A 22,032-nucleotide genomic window follows, 5' to 3' on the forward strand; every position below is an offset into this window, starting at 1 on the left:
GGTCATATTTGCATGGGATACAAAAGGAGGACTAACCTAATAGGAATTCAGGAGAAAGAATTGAGTGAAAGTGTCTCTAGATAAGTTTCAGAGTAACAATCAACTCCGGTTTGAATAAGGACTGGGAATGGCTGAGCCATTACAAACGTTGACTATCTCCCCTTGTAAGTACTCTCACACTTCTTATCACACTGTCTGTACTCGGCTAGCTTGATTATCACTTCAAAAGTTTTTTTTTTTCTTTTTTTTTTCTCTTAATTAATTGGCCTCTCAGAGTTGGTAAGACAACTCCCACCTGTTTATGCTCTCTGTATGTGTTTATATATATCTCCTCATTATATGTTCCATTCTATATGCATCCGAAGAAGTGGGCTGTAGTCCACGAAAGCTTATGCTCTAATAAATTTGTTAGTCTCTAAGGTGCCACAAGTACTCCTGTTCTTCTTTTTGTCTCTAGATAGAGAAACAAGATATGAGAAATATATAATCAAATTATGAATCAAATAACAGCAATCCGTTCTAGAGGCATTAGGATAATTTTGAGGCGGGGGAGAGAAAGATAGGGGGATGTTCAGGCAGAGGTACTGGTATATGGAAATAAAGAAAGTAAAGACCAACCAGGACAATGTAAGCAAATATTCGGATACAACTTTGCAATTCAATCTACCAGTGGTTATCTTTAGTGGTATCTTATTTACTCTAATGCCTGTAAGTTCTCGTACAGAGAAATATTCATATATGCCAGACGTTTTTCTTTGATTGTGAGGCTGTTGAAGAAAGTAGCTAATGATCAATCGGACTGAAGGAGCCTTTTCTATTATTCCATCATTGCTATCATTAGCACTCGGTCACAAATGCTGCTACATGGTTCCATCAGGTTTGTTATTTAGGGCAGTAACTGAGACTTTGGAAACACTTCACTGCAGTTTAAATTCATTATCTGACGCTAATTAAAATTATCTGTTTCACTGTCACAAGAGAAAATCCAGTTAGAGAAACTGATGAGTTGCAACAGTCCTTCAATAGCTGATCCTGGAGTGGATACGTGTCTATAAGTATGAACATTTTATGTCACTGCCAACTAGGTCTAATGGGGATTAACCTTTAAGTGTTTACTACCATTTATAAGATTAAGTGGGATCAGAAAGAAGCATAGTCAGCACAGTAGAGCCACATCAGTAGATAGGAACTGACATAATGGTGGAATCTCTTTAATTGTGACATGCAAATGTGCACTTCCAGGGTTAATTAACCTAATATTCTATTAATCTATTTATTGGGTAGGACTTGTTTTTTTGTTTACATATTCACATCACAACAGAGTTCTTTATACAGTAACTCCTCACTTAATGTCATCCCAGTTAACGTTTCGTTGTTACGTTGCTGATCAATTAGGGAACATGCTCGTTTAAAGTTGTGCAATGATCCCTTACAACGTTGTTTGGCAGCCACCTGCTTTGTCCACTGATTGCAGGAAGAGCAGCCCATTGGAGCTAGGTGGTGGGGGCTTGGAGCCAGGGTGGACCGGCAGCACCACTATCAGCTCCCCTAAGTTCCCTGTGCAGCAGCCGCCCAGCAGGCTATCAATTGCTGGGCAAGTTCAGCTGTCCCTCCCCCCACCGCCCTGTGCTGCTCCCACCCTCTGCCTTGGAGCTGCTCCCAGGAGCCTCCTGCTTGCTGTGCCAGTGGGGGGAAGGGGTGCTAATGTCAGGGTCTCCCCCTGCCCTCGCTCCTTTATCCCATCTCCACAGAGCAGGGCATGGGGGGGGGCGGGACAGGACATGACAGGGCTCAGGACAGAGGGAGCTTGCTGGCAGCAGCTGCTGTCTCAACTTGCTGATCTACTTAAGGTGGGGTCAGTGTACTTAAAAGAGGGTCAGTGTACATAAAGGGGTAATGCACGCGCGCACACACACTCTCTCTCTGCTGTCTCTCCTCCCTCCATTTGTGCTGCCTTGTAGAATGTGAGACTATATTAACATGTTAACCCTTGAGGGCTCAGCCGAGTGCTAGATCATTTAGCAGCAAGGCATTCTCTGGGAAAGAACCCACCTTCTGACTCCTCCACCTCAGCCAAGCTTCACAATCGTCATTTCCCTAGAACCTAACCCCCAAATTCTTATGGGGAAATTGGATTCACAAAACATTATTTCACTTAAAGTCGCATTTTTCAGGAACATAACTACAATGTTAAGCAAGGAGTTACTGTATAGCTTGTTAATCTGTGAACAGGATAGTTGGAAAGCAAGAGAGATTTGCTTCTCATGACGATTAAACAATGTGTTTCATTTGTTTTAGGATATTTATTAAACATAAAACTAGAAATTAATGCAAATAGTAGAACCTGGGCACAACACAGCAATACTTAATGGTTTTTCAGAGTGGTAGCTGTGTTAGTCTGTATCAGCAAAAAGAACAGGAGTACTTGTGGCACCTTAGAGACTAACAAATTTATCCGAGCATAAGCTTTCATGGGCTAAAGCCCACTTCATCGGATGCGTGCAGTGGAAAATACAGTAGGAAGATATATATACACACACAGAGAACATAGATTCAAGGACTGGAAGGGACCTCGACAGGTCAGAGTCCAGTCCCCTACCCTCATAGCAGAACCAAATACTGTCTAGACCATCCCTGATAGACATTTATCTAACCTACTCTTAAATATCTCCAGAGATGGAGATTCCACAACCTCCCTAGGCAATTTATTCCAGTGTTTAACCACCCTGACAGTTAGGAACTTTTTCCTAATGTCCAACCTAAACCTCCCTTGCTGCAGTTTAAGCCCATTGCTTCTTGTTCTATCCTTAGAGGCTAAGGTGAACAAGTTTTCTCCCTCCTCCTTATGACACCCTTTTAGATACCTGAAAACTGCTATCATGTCCCCTCTCAGTCTTCTCTTTCCCAAACTAAACAAACGCAATTCTTTCAGCCTTCCTTCATAGGTCATGTTCTCAAGACCTTTAATCATTCTTGTTGCTCTTCTCTGGACCCTCTCCAATTTCTCCACATCTTTCTTGAAATGCGGTGCCCAGAACTGGACACAATACTGCAGTTGAGGCCTAACCAGTGCAGAGTAGAGCAGAAGAATGACTTCTCGTGTCTTGCTCACAACACACCTGTTAATGCATCCCAGAATCATGTTTGCTTTTTTTGCAACAGCATCACACTGTTGACTCATATTTAGCTTGTGGTCAACTATACCCCTAGATCCCTTTCTGCCGTACTCCTTCCTAGACAGTCTCTTCCCATTCTGTATGTGTGAAACTGATTGTTCCTTCCTAAGTGGAAAAAATGGGTGCTGGCTCCAAGGTGGGGCTAAAAATGAGGACTTCAGGGTGCGGGAGGGGACTCTGGGCTAGGGCAGGGGAGTAAGGTGCGGGGGTTCGGGCTCCGACTGGGGGTGCGGGCTCTGGGATGAGGCTGGGGTTGGGGTGCAGGAGGGTGCTCCGGGCTGGGAATGAGGGGTTCAGAGGGCGGGAAGGGGATCAGGGCTGCAGCAGGAGGTTGGGGCGGTGGGAGAGGCTCAGGGTGGAGCTTATCTCAAACTAATTTGTCATGCATTTCAATTCAGTAACAGCTATACAATTTACAATCAATCAATGTTATATTATTCATTATCTGAAACCAAAGGAAGTTATATTTTACCAGAAAACAATGGCTAAATATTTGCAGTTATAAATATAGCAAATTTTTAATATACAGCCCTTCAATATTACTGAAAGTTTCAAGCCATTTCAAGATTTCATCCTTCAAGTGATAATTTCTGAGCCTGCATTACTGACTTATAGTTTTAATATAAATACTTGCAGCTACTATGTTACATTTCCTGACTTATACCTTCATGTAATTAAAAGCTGCAATATTGCACAAGTATAGGAGGTAAATATACTGTCACAATGCAAATCTTAACCCTGAGTTTTCTCATTTTGGGGAGATTAAAACCTCAACAGTATTTCACTAACTATGGGCCCAGTGCTGCTCTCAGAAAAGTAAGTTACCATATTCCACAAATTTACTAGGAGCAGGGATGGGCTCAAACACTAGGGCTTGGATCCTGCATGCCTTACTCTCAATGACTTCACTGGGACTGCTCACGAGAGCAAGTGCTCAAATACTAGCCAAGGATATATCCTATAAGGAAATGACTTAATCCTGTGCCAGATGTGATTACCCTGTGTTTTATTTCATATTTCTACATTCTGCTGTGCCAAGAGATTATATGCATGTTGTGGTTGGCAGCATTGTACCTTTCTACTTTCTCAAGGCTAGTTAAAATTTATCAGCCAACAGTAATTGTAAGTAAATTAAATGTGCTCATTAAATTCATTTTTGTTTCCACTAAAAGGAGGAGACAAACAGAAAATTCCATTTGCTGAACACCTCAAATGTTAAGCTAAAAAAGCCTATGCTTAGTGGAGGAGTGAAGGAAAAGCATCTTGCCGGTAAGAAATCTGCATAACCCATTACAAATAACTATTGACCCCTTTCAGATCTATTTGCAAAGCCAAAGCAATTTTTGAGAGCTACTATCAGGAGCTCTCTAACTGTGCATGTCACATCCATCTCTGTTCAACAGGACAGGACAGGATTTTGTTTTTGTTTGTTTTTTTAAAACAATGTCAGCCAAATGGAGAAGATCATTATTAAGAACGGATGGATTTGTCCAGTAAATAAGAATATCTCCAGAAGATGTGTTTCAGTTTATACAGTAATTAGGTGATCACTTTTAAAAGAAGTATATATAATTATTAGCAGTATAAATCGATTTTATACAAGATAATGGGAAAAACAAGCAGAGATTTAAATTTTGAGCTAGATGTTCAGATGTCTTGATAAACTGTTATTAGTCTGCCGGAGCTTAAAATCCCCTGATGATGGATTCAGTGTCATTCAGGTTCTGAAACTAGAGACAACTGGATTTATGAGCAGAACAGCCAAATCATTTTAAAAACAGTTTAATTTACAAATACACTTTTACAAAGGATATTACAAAAATAATCAAACACTGTGCAAAACCTCCACTGACTTGTATTTGGTTACAATGATAAGAAACTGGTCTTTCTGAACCTCATTTAAATTAGGAAGTTAATGTCTCTAGCAGAGCCTCTATTCCTTTTACATTTTTATTGCATTTCAATTGCGGAATGAGGCTTTTTAGTCCTCCTTTGACTTTATTTGCCACTTCTTGATCTGTGCTTCGGAGAAGGCTACAAGAAAGGGGGAGAAAACATATTTCAAAGGTCAAATAAAATAACGTCAGACAGTATAAATAAAATCATTAACTATTTAAAAAGAAACACACTTCAGGCCAGACACACACAAAAATATGTCAGCAGTTCCACCAGGCAAACATAGCAGATGATGGCATAGCTCTATAGTGGATCTAGTAGTCTCTACTCGATGCTCTGGGATTCCTATACTTCAGGACCATAGAACTTTACCTGGAAAGCCAGCTTCCTCACTGAAAAGTAGCATTATTTCAGCAGTGATAAGGATGTATAAATAGGAATAGGATGAAATTAAGAAAGAAAACATTTAGGATGATCATCAGGAAAAAAGCTTCCCAGCAGTGAGGTTAGTCTACAGAACCTTTTCACCTAGGTAAGCAGCAGTAGGATGTCCTGTTGCTTAGGACTTTACACTATGAGGAACAAACATCCATTGGCGGGGAGATAGCCTGAATGACAACAGATATTAAAGATCTCCAACTTCTATGGTTTTTACCATGAACTTGTGATTAGCCAACTATAACCTCTTGTTAATTTGTTAGATTCTTAACAAGGATAAATAGACCAAGCTGCATGGAATGTGAAAAGAGGAATTAATATAGATTGTTTATATACATATCTATCTTCTCCCTAGGACCTAAAATCCCGCCGAGGCTGATGGTACAAGAGGCAGGAAGCCATGCCACATCCAATAAAGAGCAGGTCTATTTTCAGCTACACTATTCTGAGATGTAATTCTTTGACTATGGACTTAGAAGTTCTACTGGGAATTTCTGTTAAGTTTTTAGTTATAACTAGAAGTTCTCTTACAATCTAAGGAGGAGCTTTGTTTCTTTAAAAAAAAAAAAACAAAGCACAGATATAGGTCATATTCATATGGCCTATCTACAAGCAACACAAACTAGTAAGGAGCAAGAGAAGCAGGATACTGACAAAACATGTCAAGTATGTAGAAAATCAACACATTCTATAGGGTGAATAGCAAGGAGAAACTGGTATGGTTTACCATTTGGGACAAAGAGTATATTACAATGTAATCCACTCTGGACTGCTTCTTATAAATTTCTAATTAAAAGTTGTATTTATCAACTGTTTATATGAGCCAAGTTTTGTATAGTGGTGTTCAAGCTTTTTGAATTAAACACACTGAAAAGGAATTTCTGGTCCCCATATTGTTTAAAGAGAATAATTGCTGAATATTTGCAATTATGTACTCCAAAGGGGCAAAATATATGTTGTCCTCTGACTCATAAGACCCCCTTACTGGCATAAAAAGCTATGTGTTTTGTCTATACAATATACAGGAATTCTAAAAGCTATGCCTTTAATTCTTGACATTTGTTGATGCACATTTTTTTCCCACAATCTCTCAATACTGGATATAATCCTTATGGCCAGGTTATTAGGCATTCAAATACCATGGCGACGGTAGAAGTATAAGAACTTAAAGAGAATAGTATAATTCATGTAGTGGTTCCATATAATTTTAATTCTGAGCGATAGGAAGTTGCACTCTGTGCACAAGTGAACTGGATTCTGATCTTACACTAGCTGAACACTCGCATAGCTCCACTTACACTTCAGTAGAGCTACACCTAATTTACACCAGTCTGCGATCAGAACCAGGAGACCTCTGATTCTCCATTATAAAATCCAGTCCATCAAGAGTGACAAAAATATCGGAAGTGTTCAGCACATGCTATGGTGATTAACAGAATGCACATTTAACACACAAAATAGGGCAGCAATTTAAGCTTCTATAAATATCAAAGCCAAGACCTCCAAGTGAATTGGATTGGTAAAGCAGAGATTTAGATAGGCATGTGAATAGATGCTTCTATAAACCAACAAAAAATGAACAAAAATCAACTTCTACAGGCAGAAAGGCACTTTTAAAACCGGAACAAACAGAAGACAGATAAAATCCTACAGCCATTTGGGCTCCCTTACTGGCAAAAGAAGAAATTGACAGAAATATCAGGGGCACCTTTTATACATACATACATACATACATACATACATACATACATATATATATACACACACACACACACACACACACACACACACATACACATCTTTGTGGTTTTTTTTGTATTTAAATACATTTTAAATATTTTATATAAAAAATTTTTGCAGTCATTACCCGTATCTGATTAAGGTACTTTTGAGCTCAACAGTACTGTATAATTTAGGCAGCATCTTTAGACTAAAAGCAATTAAGCATGGATAAGATTAATTATTGCACATTACGGAAGGTAAATGAGTGCCACACAAAATGGCGGGAAAAAAGCAGCTTGTCAAGTTGCTCTGAGCATCCTACAACAACAAAAATAAAAATGTATGAAGAGCTGATAAAAACCTGAAAGTTGTAATTCATTAATTAACAAACGAATAAATAAATTTGAAGCACTTGAAAGAATTCCTATCTACAAGGATTAATTTGTGATGAAAGCCTAGAAATTCTAGTACAAGAGGAAACTACATACTTATAACCAGTGTGTATGTATCCCCCTCTCCTTTGGGGAGGGGTTAGATTTTAGTATTGCTGAAAGATGTTGGATTGGCAATCTTGGAAAACGAATTCCTCTCTGTAACCACAGAGCAGCAGTAATCCAGGCTTCCCAAACCACTGTCTTCAATCATGACCCAAATTACCAGCTCTTGGGGGAGGTAAGGTCTCCCCTTCACATTCTGTCCTTGATCTCTCCACTGAGATTACTACCAAGCATGTCACAGTTAGCACTAACTGTTGTGAGGTTTGAGGGGTGGACGCTTGTCTACTAGGAAATTAACTGAAACTACAAACTGTCAGGGCACCATCAATGTTTCAATCACTACTGACCTGAACTGGTGACCTAGCAATTAAAAGGTCCCATATCCATTACAAATCCTGTGATTTATCCAGTTTCTCTTAACACTAGTGACAAGGCATGGTCATTTTCCGGGAGAATTCAGAGAAGGAAATGTGGCAGTCTACAAATTATTAAATCAAAGTGAATTATGTATATTTGACGGAGCACATGTACAGTCATATGATTTTAGACAGTACCTATAAAAGGTACAGTTTTGTTTTTTTTTTTTTTAAATCAAAAAGTCAATGTGACTACCACACTCTACAATAGTGATATCTGAATCATCATTATGGCTACGATTTTGTTGCGGAAGTCACGGAATCCGTGACTTCCAAACAGGGCCGGCTCCAGCTGTTTTGCCGCCCCAAGCGGCAAAGCGGAGGGGGAAAAAAAGATAAAGCCGGCGGCAGCTCTACCGTGCTGCTTCATTCTTCGGCAGCAAGTCCTTCACTCCGAGAGGGACTGAGGGACCCGCCGTTGAATTCCCGCCGAAGACCCAGACGTGCCGCCCCTTTCCATTGGCCGCCCCAAGCACCTGCTTCCTTTGCTGGTGCCTAGAGCCGGCCCTGCTTCCAAAGACCTCAGTGACTTCAGCCCTGGTGGCTGGGAGCTGCAGGGTCCCACTGCCTCCCGCAGTGGCAGGGAGCCGTGGAGGTACCCCCGTCGCCTGAGGAAGAGAGCCCTCAACCTCCGAGCCGTCATGGGCAGTGGGGGCATCCCCGCAGCTCCCCATCCAGGCAGGGGCACCCCCACAGCTCCCCAGCTGCCACATGGGAAGGGGGGACAGGGGCACCTGGAGCTCCCAAACATCCAGCCCCTTGCCATTTTCTCATGGATATTTTTAGTAAAAAGTCAGGGACAGGTCACTGGCTTCCATGAATTTTTCTTTATTGCCCGTGACCTGTCCGTGACTTTTACTAAAAATATCCATGAGAAAATCTTAGCCTTAATCATTAAAAAGTGAAGGGTGAAGATAGACATTAATTTCTTGAACGCTCTAATGTGTAGGATCAAAATAATTCAATAGCGGGTACATATATAAAGAAAACTGCCAATGGCACCAGGGATGAGTTAATCTTTTAAACAAATCTCAAAGCCCTAAGTTAAGGACAAATGTTAAGTAACAACATACTGTCAATGTACAAATCATTCTACACAAATCCTACTGAATATCTGTGTGCAGGATTAGAGAATTTAAAGGAATTAAATGTGCTCAACAAACATTAGGGGTCTGTTTATAAAAAGCTAAGGAAAAAAAGATGTGAACTCTCTTTGTAAGTCAAACAATTTTATCACAATGCAGAGTTTACTAAATTCGTTTGTACGCAAATAGTATGTTACACTACCAATTCCCATCAACAGCAACCCTACTAAAGTTTGCAAATCAGAATTAAAACTGAACTTGGATCACCATAATCACATTTTATCACTTAAATGGTTTCTAATTATCTACAAAATCAGTCTGATAGGATATGTTGTCTACTTACAAGTTACCAGGTATGTTTGACTCAGTTCTGTCAGATACGTATGAAAAGCTAATTAGGTAATTTGTTATCTCTGCTGAACTGAGGGTTTTGAAACTTCACAGATTAGATGTTTAAGGTTTATTAAGCCACCAATTTCCAGATTTCCCTGATGTCACACTGAAAGTTTCTATTACAAAAAGTGAAACTGACACCTATTTACTAAATGCCAACAAATGTATTAATAAGCAAAGTAGGATGCTTGGTGTGATAGTCTCATCCTGGGGAGGTGAGGAAGACAGTGAGCTTTATGGCTCATGACTTTATTACAGAGAGCAGGTTGGCACATAATACACTTCTGCATGGCTTACTCTAAGAACCACCACCCCTCCAGCCCAGGAAGTACAACACAAACATATCTCCAATACCTCAGGAAAGGCCTTGAGAGACATTTTACAGAAGAAACCCGAATACCTGTTTGCTACCTTTGAATACAGGTACATACAAGAACAAAACATATTTAGTATATACTGGCATATTGTTTCAGAATTTCCATACATGTGGTAGGGACACTGGCGGGCATAGTGTTCGAAATAAATAAGTTTTTCAATCTCTAGAAGGCTTTTTCAGCACAGAGCTATTTCATAGCAGTACCAAAGCCTGAGCTCAGGGAACTAATAGGTTTGGTCTGTGCTTGCACGTGCCAAGTGTTATTCTCTACAGCAGTTGTGGGCAACACACGGCCCCTCAGGGTAATTGGCAGGCCGCGAGACAGTGTTTACATTGACCGTCCGCAGGCACGGCCGTCCGCAGGTCCCAGTGGCCGTGGTTTGCCGTTCCTGGCCAATGGGAGCTGCGGGAAGCAGCGCGGGCCACAGAGACGTGCTGGTCGCCACTTCCCACAGTTCTCATTGACTGGGAACGGCGAACCGTGGCCACTGGGAGCTGTGGGTCACTGTGCCTGCAGACGGTCAATGTAAACACTATCTTTCAGCCTGCCAGTGGATTACCCTGATGGGCCGCATGCAGCTTGCGGGATGTAGGTTGCCCACCACTGCTCTACAGCCTGCTTGTAAACACCACAATTAAAAGCAAGTACATAAGTGCGTGAAAACTGACTTATTTTGGTTGAAAACTTGAATGCCATTCTCTGTATAAGAATTAAACAATGGTACCCAATTAATGTCTTACATACCAACAAAGAATCATGGCACCTCGATTTACTTCTGCCCAGGACTTCATATTCTTAAGGCTGACACATTCCACCAATGTTCTTGCAAAACATCCTATTAGAGGGGAAAAAAGAGCAAGGCGAAATTACGCAACGTGGCCTATTCAAAAGTCCTCTGTAACAGTGCTTTAATCAAACATTTTAATCCACTCTATATTTAGAAGCTCTTGCTTACTCTCAAAATAATTGACTATTCAATACAGTCAATACCTTTGCAAACGTGAGACTAATTTTAAGCAATGTGCAGAACTAATTAGACAGTAGCAACACTGAATTGTATGAAAACTCACTGGTATAAAGACAGACACACATTTGTTTCTTTCTACTATTTCATTGTTTAACAGAGTACCAAAAGGTCTTCATGTTTAAAACCATATTTCTACACTGAAAAGGAACTGGGTAAAGGATGCCTTGCTACTGAAAAGATCTGCCTCCTGGGGGCATTCAATCATCGTCACTTACTTACATGACCAAAACAAGCCCATCGATTTTTGCAACTGTTATCCCTGCTATCAGCATGGCTAAGAGTAAGAAGGTTCTACCCCTTCTCATGCATTGCCAACAGAATTATTTAAATTTATTCCAATTACGGGCCTTCAGTTGCTTCTGTTCAATCCCACTGGAGCAATAGAGTTTACACACGTGTCCCTGAGGGCACAACTGGTCCTGTAAAACCATTGCTACTGGTGATGTGTAAAAAGGGAAGAGCGCAGTGTGACTTTCAGATCCCAAGGCTGAGTTTGCACAAGTGGCCTTTAGAAAAACATTTAACTTGTAACATGATCAAATTTGATCTTGAAACTGAGAAACTATAAACACTGAATTCCATTTTAAAGTCACTTTACAGAGTAGAACTGCACATTAAGGACTGATCAACTACCAATTATCTAAATTAGGCTGGTAGATAAAAGATATTCAGATAAAATTCCCCCTTTTGAATGTGACAAAAAGTTCTAATTCAATACTAATAAGGAATTAAAACTGTGCCAACCTAAACTCTGACAGGGAACAGTAGATATCAGAACTATAGCGAGACCCCCCCAAAAAGTATTAAACATAGACCAATATAATTAATGCACAAAAAAAAGCCTAGTAATGTCCACTCCATATACACCTGAACTCCTATCTCAGCTTTTATATCAGCATTAGAAGCAGTCATCTGGTAAAAACTGTGAGCCCATACTAATAGGGATTTCTATGAATTGCCTTTGAAAGAAAATTGTAGCAGGGGTTGAACAAAGTTGCATGAAAATTGTCGCAAATAAGACAATTAAACATTGCAAAAAAAATTTGAGCTGTCAGTAGGACAATTGTTTCACAGCAACTTTCGAAATCTGTTTTAGTTCTGCATTGGTTTGCAGACTGGAACCTGAGAGCTTGTGTGCACATTTTTTCTCTCTCTCAATCCTTCCGTAGGAAAATTTAGTCAAAGCCAATAAATTTCCACCTGTTCCATGAAGTAACATATTTCCTCCAAAATATTCCAACTAGCTCCAATAAAAAACAGGCACACTACATAATCTGTTTTCCAAAGTTGCATTCAATATACCTAGTGGTGCCAGGCTCACAGTAAAAATAAATAAATAAATAAAAATACATACAAGTTTTGCATAAAAAGATTAATTTTACTAACATGGTAGAAAGACATCTTAGGCTAGGTTGAAAAAAAATCCACAGGGTGCTAGATTTTGTTGCTCTGTAACAAAATGCTGAATTCATTTTTTAAAGATTACATTCCGGATGACAACATCTGTGCCATAAAATAGCAGAGATGTCCTATGTTTGAGGTGAAATTTTCTAATGAAAGTGGTAATCCAGCAGCAGTAACAAATACACTCTAGTAATTACAGGTCTGCTTAGCTGGTGATCACAATATTAATAAACTGGAATAAAACATCAAATCTTTTAATTAGAAAGATGCCATCTTCAATCTTGTCTATGTTTTTAAATGCTAGATACCTTTAAACATGCTAAAATTTAGTAAGTAAAATGGCAAAGGAATAGAATACACTCTTGATACCAGCAAAGCACATTTGGGATCTTATGTTTCTAAAAAACAGGTCAACCTCCTCTGATGGAAAAAGTGAGCTTAGCTTCCATCACTTCATTCATACAGCATCTCAACTGCACAGAGACAAAATACTTTTTATGAACATCTAAAGTACATGTAAACCATTTATTGCCTATTCGCCACCTTTTATATATTCTGATACATCTAAAAACCTACACAACCATCTTTTGTTTGAATTTTCAAAATGAGTTTAATTATGCTGAAAGCTGACAGATGGTCTATTAAAGATGAATTTCCCAGCCTACCTTCTCTTCCATTAGCTCTCATTTTTTCATCTTGCTCTATTAACCATTTCAGAACCAGATGGCCTGCTGGATGCTCTGCGATGTGAAGCTTTAAACAAATCAATGAGTAACTGTTAGACTCAGGAGTCTCTCACATATATATTGGTGCGTTTATACTCGAAACGCAAAGTACATTGTCAGATTTTATAAAAAACATTCCAACTTGCTCTTCCCCCCCCAAAACATCATATTGTGCTATTTGATTATTATTAACAATGAGCAAATATCAAAACAGATGAGAATGCAAGCATTTGGATGCTTATTCAAACATTAACTTATGGAGGTGCAACCCATTCCTCATTTCAGACTCTCAGTGCACAGACTACATCTTCTGCTCCTCACTAGCCAACCCTTTCCCCTGGCCCGCAAACACACCTTCAACTTCCCATTAACACATAAGTGTAGTTTCCTGGTCTAGCTGCCTCTATGCAAGTCTGTGGCTCTTCCAAATTTTCACCAGCTGACACGCACTGAAGAATGGCTTATATGGAAATCCAGAGCTTGTTGGAATATATAAGAGGTCCATGTGGAATCTAGCACAGATTGGTCATAAAATGGTGGAAGTGGGGGTCATGTGCAAAGAGAAGGATATCAGAGATATGGGTGGTGAGAAAATCACAACTAGAAAAGGTAAGTCAGTGAGGTGCTTTGGTGGCAGTCTGGACATCATAGGACAAGGAACACTAGTGGTCCTGAACTTTTATAAGTTGGTTCTAGTTCAACTTGGAACAGACAGGAGGTTTAAAACAGCTCTTATTTTATAAAGAACTATATTTCACTTCCATTCCTAATCATTAAACCAACTTGCTGTCTCCATCTTCAACAGAATCTTGCAAGTGATCTAGTATCTCACAGCTCATATGCACTGAATCATAGACATGTACAGCTGGAAGGGACATCAAGAGCTCACCCAGTCCAGCTCCCTGTGCTGAGCCATTCAATGTGTATGGAAAAACACGGGAAGATAGAGGGGTGGTTTTCACTAGGGTACCATGAATACATGGACGACATGCAGCTTTATATCTCAAAACTGGCCAATGCAGTATCTTTGCTTTCCCAAAATCAGGCTAACTTGGGGAACTGGGTGAGAGCAATTTGGCTGAAACTTCATTCAAGGAAGACAGAGGGAATGAGGACTGTAAATGCTTGCCCAATCACACAGTATGGTGAGGATGCCATTTGCATTGTGACTGAGGGGTCTATCGAGAGGGTTGTGTGTTGACACTGAGGGGTTTATCAATAAAGCTTGTAATCTTGGGATACTTCTAGATCCCAGCTCTTCCTAGAGTCCCACAGGGTTGTGGAAACCACACATGCATGTCTGAAGGCACAGTCTGACTTTAGCTTACTGATAAAGTTAGCAATATTACAATAAACTGCTATAGCAATCCAACCTTCTTTCCTTGTCAGAAAGTTGAGAAGCTGGATCTTGGTGCCCCTTCCCTGTGTGCAGGTGTGTGCTTATTTAGTAGTTCACGCCTATTGAACTCCCTCATATAAAGATAATATCTTCATTGTGAGCAGCAATTCTTTATAGTCTCATTTAACTGCTACCACTACAACTCTTGAGAGATTCTGTATAATATACATTTCTGCCACCCACAAAAAGTGTAAATCCACTGTCATAGAAAGACTTTTTACACACTAGTCTGGCAGATTCAAGACCACAAAGAACTAAGTACCCAATTTGGAGAGACAAATTAAATGCTTAGTTAAGCCATCACTATTTCAAATGCAGTTACAATATATAAATACATAAGACATGGCCAGAAAATGCAACAGAAAGTGCAGATTCCCATTAATAGGGAAAGTTTCAGAGTGCAGCCAATAAAGCATGTGTTAGGTAACTGTAGTAAATCTTATTTAAATGATTCAATGGAAACAAATTCACAGCAATATCTCTACTGCTTGCCCTGTATTAGTTGCATTACCTACCTGCCCATCTTTGCCACCTGGAACCAGCTCCTCTGCTGCCAAACTAGCAATTGCATTCATGGCAGGCTGGACATCACCAAGAGCAGATCCTAAAATATCAGCCACCAACACGCAAGTAGTTTTGTCCATCACCACTTCTTGGGCATGTTCTTGCAGATAACCTAACAAGGCCGGGGAAATGGCTTCTAAAAGTTCGCAACGGCGGACATCTGAATCTTTTTTACTGGTGAAATAGTATACACAATACGGTGGTCTAATTATTGCAGAAAACTTGTTTTGTATAAAAGATCATGTAAAAATAAATTCAATCCATGTTTGCTATTTAGACAGATGATGTCCTCATTAAAAGGTCAAATTAAAACACAGTCCCTTTTCTGTATTCCACAGCAAATCAGGTTTAATACGGTCTTTGGATAACCATTAGAGGTTTTAAAAATAGCCAGAATGAGAAAAGTATCCAATCAGGTGACACTGTAGTCTTTAACTTCAAGGTGATTGCCAATGTGCCATACACACTAATTCCACCCTTTCATTTTAATTCTTATTTGTCCTTTCATTATCATCTCAAAGCTCTGACAGAGACTGTGTAAGGAAAACTGTTCACAGATCCTTTTGAAATTGCCGTCTCTTCAGTATTTAATAAACATCAGTAACGGTTAAACTAGCAGAATGGGAAAATAAATATCCATCAAAATCCCACAGTTTATCTTGGGCCTGCCAGACTGGTTTATTATGGTCTCAGATAAGGCATCACTTAAAGAAGGGCTGCTTATGCACGAAGGAGAAATAAGATAAGTGAGCAATGCATTAATTATTCAAGAAAAACTCAGTTCAGCTTTTTAAACAATTATCTAAATTAGACCATATGGGGGGCTGAATTAGAACTAAAATCTTCCATTTTTACTGCTAGATTTCAAGTTTACTCTTGTACAACTTAGAACACCAATAATGAATATCCAAAAAAAAAGGCTTTAAATCTGTTCTGAGACTTAAACAAGTTTAGCCAGGGGTAAAATCTGTCCTCTCCTTTTTACAGCTGAAATACTATTGCAACCCAAATACAGTCATTATGTGCATATATTAGGTATATATCTATGCAGAAATCACATCACAACTGTTACCATTTCTGTCAGATAGCGGACACATTTATTTGATTTTGGTGTTCTGATTTGTATATATATTTATAGAGTGAGAAGTAATAAAACGTTATAGAAACTGCAAAATGTTAACTCTCAGCAAAATTAATGACATTATTTGGAAACCAAGAATTGTGGTAACGGATCTCCATAAAGAAACTGTCACTGTCATTAAACCAAAAACAATGACTAAGTGTCCTGTTCAAAAAGCTGGAGTAGGGAAAACATGTGTGGACTGTTTCAGCCTGCCAGTTATGCATTTCTTAGTTACCTGTAAGCATTTCCATCTCCCTGTTGCAGAATTTTGACGATCTCTGGTAAGAAATGGGCAGGATCCCTTGGACTTAGCAAGTACAACAGGACCTTCCTTCCATATTTGTTGTTTATAATATCAGGCAAAGAACCACTTATCTCCTGTAAATATACACAAACATCAATAACACACTGCTGGAAGAATACTTTTCAGCAACAAGCCTGGGCTGAATATTTTCAGACTGAAAGCTGGGGAAAAGGGAGATGGGTGCCATAATTTATAGTTACATAATCCAATTCAAAACCCTAAGTAGTGTAGAACGTCTAGGTGGGTTTGTCAATGCATGGTGCTGTTTTGATATTCAGTTTTTGTTTGTAAAATGCTTTGATATCCTTGGATGGAAGAAACAATAGAAGTACAAAATTATTATTTGCATTACCATAGTGTTCAGACATCCTGAAATCAGGGCCCCATTATGTGAGGTGCTGTACAAACACCTAGTAAGAGACAAACTTCGCCCCAAAGACGTTACAATCCAAACAGACAAAAGATGAAAGGAAACATATTATCACAGCACCCAAGTATAGCCAACATTGCATGAGTAATCAGGTGTGATTATCAACCAATTGTACATCTGTGCAGCAGCCAGCACACAGAGGACAGTTGAGGATGGGGAAGAAGACAAAGAAATTATCCTGAATTCAGCTAGGCAGAGAACATCCAGCAGCAATAATGAATTGTAAGTAACAAAGTAAGCCACATTTCTGCTGGGAGGATAACCATTATCACTTGTAGTTTACTGAAGCATTAGCAACAAATACAGCGGGCATTTCCGAGGCATTAATGGCTGGCTAGGAAAAATCATTACGTAAACAAGAATGCCGGTGCCCAACGCAAGTTGGCAATATGATTTTGCCTTCTAAGTGCAGGACACTGCTGGAGAATTAATACCCTGTACGTTAGCCAAAGAATTTTCAAAAACTGGTACAGCAGACTTATGGTAAATATTAATGCACATTTCAGTTATATTTTCTGAAACAAAAGGGATGGTGTTATGGAGCTCTGGGCAATTTCAGTATATTTTACAGTCCATACTGTTTGTAAGTAACCCTTCTGCTTTTTAAAATCCCTTGTTTCCACCAAGAAAATCCTTCCAACAACAGCTGGTAAAAGATGAAGTGAACAATTGAACCAGTACCTCTTCACCTTTTGTCTCCCAAAAAACATGCTAATAAAGATTATGCTGGGGGTGGGGGAGGTGGAGGTGGGGGGGAGTGACTGGGCAGAAGACAGCAAGGCTCTTGTTATTACATAAAAATATGAAGAAAATGCACAAAAAAATCAGGTAAAATTTTGTTTATGGAAAAATGTGCACATTTTACACACACTGCTTTAGGATATCCAAAGTATTAATCTGGCACTGGCTTCTGGATTAGATAATGTGCTTTTCATTTCTGTAGTCTTCACACTTCTGGCCTTATCCAGAGAAAGAAAAAGGTTGAGAACCCCTGCTCTAGGGGGTAAATATGACAAATAAGACACCGGGGAGCTCAAAAGATTATACTGAAAATTTGCAAGCGAAAGTATGGACTTTGGGGATAATAAATTTTAAGTTGATTTCCTGTGGAATTCTTAGGGAGAATTAAAGCAAATTCCCCAACTCGAGTTATGCAAAAAAATAGCCTTTTGAATCTATGCACTGAACGGAGGGTCATTGTTAGCTGAGTATCTATTACGGAAGGCCAAGATCAGTAAAGAAACAGCTGATCTGCCCAGTCTCTGTTCTGGAGCTAAGAGAGATGAACTTGTATCCAAAGGGGAAAAGCCAGTTGTGGGTTTTGAAGAACTGAAACCTACCAGAGGCCAAGACTGGAGTTTGGGGTGACCTATGGTAAGCTTTTTCACATGCATATAGGTTCCTTTATTGTTTTTATGTTTTCTCTGTAATGCTTCTACCTTAGGAATAAATTTATTTGCGTAGAAGGAGCGGTGTGGTAACCTATACTTGTGGGCAATACACTGGTCATAGCCCTCAGAGAGAAAGCAAACTACAGGCACTGGCCTTTTTAGGCAGTCTGGCTAGCTGGGGATATCATAATGTAAGGCAGGGAGCTGTGCAGCATCCAGTCAGGAGGAGTACAACACGCATCACCACTCAAGAGAGGTGATAACTGGGAGCTGAAAGTATAAAGTTGGCTGCCCTGGCTGGGCCATGGAGCAGGAATACAGGTGCACTTGCCCTGAAACTGTAATATTCTTTAGCCAATTTTAAATTTGACTTTTATATGTCAAACCTCATTGCCTACTCTCTGGTATATAGTGCCATCTCTCTAATAGCCATTGGTCTTCATTTTTAATCAGAAGAGCCGATTTTTAGTCCTAACTGATATTCTTGGGCATTATCTCTGATTAATATTTTGATCACCTGAACCAAAAATCTTTGAATTTTCTTGTGTAAAAAAAAAAAAAACAAACAAACAAAAAAAAAAAAAACCACACACCACCAATACCTTTCCCAGGCATTTGGCCAGGTTTCTTCAGCTTCTCTTGACAGTTTAATACAAATCTCTGCCACTTTGAGAATCCAAATTTAACGTTATTTTTCAATTTGCACTACATTTCTACCAAAGACAATCTTCATTACAATAGAATGTTGCGCAGTAAGAAACTACATCAGGGGTGGGCAAACTTTTTAGCCCAAGAGCCACATCTGCCTGGGGAAATTGCATGCAGGGCCATGAATGTAGGGCTGGGGCAGGAGGGATGGGGTGTGGGAGGGAAGGAGTACGGGGTGTAGGAGGGAGCGTGGTGTGCAGGAAGGGGCTCAGGGCAAGGGGTTGCGGCGGAGGAGGGCTGTGGGGTGCGGCAGGGGGCTCAGGGCAATGGTTTGGGGTGCAGGTGGGGTGTGGCAAGCAGCTCAGGGTAGTGGTTTGGGGTGCAAGAGGGGGATCAGGGCACGGGGTTGGGGTGCAGAAGGGGTGCGGCAAGGGGTTGGGGTGCAGGGTGGCAGGAAGGGTTTTGGGTGTGGGCTCCGCTTACCTGGAGCGGCTCTGGGGTGGCAGCAGTGCCGCTAAGGCAGGCTCCCTCCTGCCCTGGCCTCGCGCTACTCCCGGAAGCAGCTGGCACCATGTTCCTGTGGCCCCTGGGAGGGGCGGCAAAGAATGCTCCGCGTGCTGCCCTCACCTGTGGGTTCCACATCCAAAGCTCCCATTGGCCGGGAACGGGGAACCGCGGCCAATGGGAGCTTTGGGTAAGGAACCCAGAGGTGAGGGCAGCATGCGGAGCCCTCTGCCCCCGCTCCTCCCCCAGGGGTCGCAGGGATGCGATGCCGGCTGCTTCCGGGAGTGGCAGCAATCCCACAGGCCGGATCCAAAGCCCTGAGGGGACGGATCCGGCCCGCGAGCTGCAGTTTGCTCACCCCTGAACTACATAGTGCTTGGGTGTAATCCTTAGATGGGTCAAATGAAATATCTGTTCTACGAGTCTAGCACTGAAGAAACTTAGTTGAACTAGTGAGAGCTCTCAAAGTCATCTATTACTTGCAGTCTATTTTGAAGAATTTCAGTTAAGAGAAAGTCCAAAATATTGTAAAGTCAATAAATGAAATGAAGTTCAATATACTTTAAATTTCTAGTACAACTAGTCCCTAGCTAGGTCAACAGAAGTACAAAGTAGGGTTTCCAGTAGATTTTAGATCTAGTTTGAAGACTGTAGTAAAGGGGATATAAACTACATAAACATTCAAAACCTTTACCAAGGTCTCCTCATGCTAAGAAAAATTATAATCGTTACTGTATGCATTGAAATAAAGAGAGAACTCAAGACAAACAATAGTTTGAAAAACATGGCTAGAAGTCATATATTAGTATCCTAAGTATGAATGACCTCTTTTGTTAATTGCACTGGTAACATTTAATAGAATATTTTAGGAAAATTCAACTACTTACAGATATGATTAGCTGTTTCATGAGCTTGGTATCATCAATGCAATCAAATGCTGCCAGCAAGACCAAGTGAGAGAATTCACCCTGTAAGGGCAAGGCATCAAGAAGGTTTAGAGACATGCAATGCTGCCCTACATACATATCATTTCCTACATGTTAGCTGTGATAAAAACTTGCCCAAATTGTGAAAAACTACACTAAGATCTGATGAATGATTTCCTTTAATGACTGGCTGAAGTAGTCCTACAACATATAATTATTTTCTGGAGGCAACGTTTATAATAAAAGCATCTTGTTTAAAACAAAAGTGATAAAAAGCAGAGCTGTCTCTATAAACTGATGCATTTCCCTGTCTAGACAGCTGTGCAGCATGCTGCACTCTCAATAATTGCCAACTGGATTCTATGAATACTCATCCATTTGAGGACAAAGATTTGCTTTACAGAATAAAAAGTGAAGTCTAATTTCTCCAGTAGCTTTACCTTACAGTCAACATCTTTCACCAGATTTCTGGAGAGCAAGTCTCAGTGAAATCCAGACCTACAGGATAAGGGCAAGATCCAACTCCCACAGTTGTCAATGAGACACTTTCCACCAACTTCCCTAAGAGCACAACCAGGAGGTCTTGACACAGTTCTTAACTCTTAGCTACCTGTTGTCTCTCACAAAGTGATTCATATTTTTACATATATATATATATATATATACACACACACACACACGCTTTTTTCATCTAACAAAACAGGAACTGCTATACTGAAACAGACCAAGTCATTTCCATTAGTGGCCAAAGCTGGATGCTTCAAATAAAAGTTATTATTTCAGTAATTCTCCAAACTGAACAATATGATACTGTGGAAGAAGGCAGATGGAGAAGGAAAGATCCTCCCTCTTTCCTGATGATGTCATGGTATCCTCTCACAATGAAGATATTCCTCTTGGGCAGGAAGCCCCACTTATTAGAAAGAGATAAGTAATTGTAATGGGGGATTCGATTGTTAGAAATATAGATAGTTGGGTTTGTGATGATTGGGAGACCTGCATGGTGAATTGCCTGTTGGATGCAAAAGTTACAGATCTCTTGAGACATATGGACAGACTTATGTGCAGTGCCAGGGAGGAGCTGGTGATCATGGTACATGTAGGTACCAATACATAGGGAAATGTAAGAGAGGTCCTGAAGGCCAAATTTAGGTCGCTAGGTAAGAGAGTAAAGTCCAGGATTTCCATGGTAGCAGTCTCTGCAGTGCTTCCAGTTTGACATGCAGAACTGCAGGGTCTCAATGCATGGATGAGACAGGGTAGGGAGAACGGTTTTAAATTTATTAGGGAACCTTTTGGGAAAGAAGGAGTCTATACATGAAGGATGGGGTCCACCTAAACCAAAACAGAACCAGATTGCTGGCCTGTAAAATTCAAAAGATTGTAGGAGTTTTTAAACTAAGAGCTTGGAGGAAAGCCAACAGGTGCAGATGAGCACATAGTTCAGACAGAGACATCCCTTAGGGGAGGATCTATTAATGGAGACGCTCTATATTCTAGTAAAGAGTAGAGGATAGACGTTGATAAAGCACAAGTAGGAAACAAAGAGAAACAGTCAAATGAAAAAGAGTCCCTCTCAGTTAAATC

At 40.2% G+C, this 22,032-nt stretch overlaps 1 protein-coding gene and 1 long non-coding RNA gene across 2 annotated transcripts in view; one reads left to right on the top strand and one right to left on the bottom strand.

The window, feature by feature from the left end:
- Positions 1–2,349: 2,349 nt before the first annotated feature.
- LOC128839488 (uncharacterized) lies at positions 2,350–6,087 on the top strand. Its single transcript, XR_008445451.1, has 2 exons — positions 2,350–4,445; positions 5,866–6,087. It is a non-coding gene; the product is annotated as an uncharacterized LOC128839488 (long non-coding RNA).
- Positions 4,943–22,032, bottom strand: part of PUM3 (pumilio RNA binding family member 3) — a 36,902-nt gene continuing 19,812 nt past the window's right edge. Inside the window, exons 13-18 of the mRNA XM_054032527.1 lie at positions 20,407–20,487; positions 16,478–16,620; positions 15,071–15,293; positions 13,097–13,184; positions 10,745–10,835; positions 4,943–5,210 (exon numbers count right to left, since the gene is read on the bottom strand). Of these exons, the coding sequence (XP_053888502.1) occupies positions 5,081–5,210; positions 10,745–10,835; positions 13,097–13,184; positions 15,071–15,293; positions 16,478–16,620; positions 20,407–20,487 (756 nt within the window). The 3' untranslated portion in view covers positions 4,943–5,080. The remainder of the gene's footprint in view (positions 5,211–10,744; positions 10,836–13,096; positions 13,185–15,070; positions 15,294–16,477; positions 16,621–20,406; positions 20,488–22,032) is intronic.

The sequence above is a fragment of the Malaclemys terrapin genome, chromosome 6 (genome assembly GCF_027887155.1).
Source record: "Malaclemys terrapin pileata isolate rMalTer1 chromosome 6, rMalTer1.hap1, whole genome shotgun sequence".
Taxonomy (NCBI): Eukaryota; Metazoa; Chordata; order Testudines; family Emydidae; genus Malaclemys; species Malaclemys terrapin.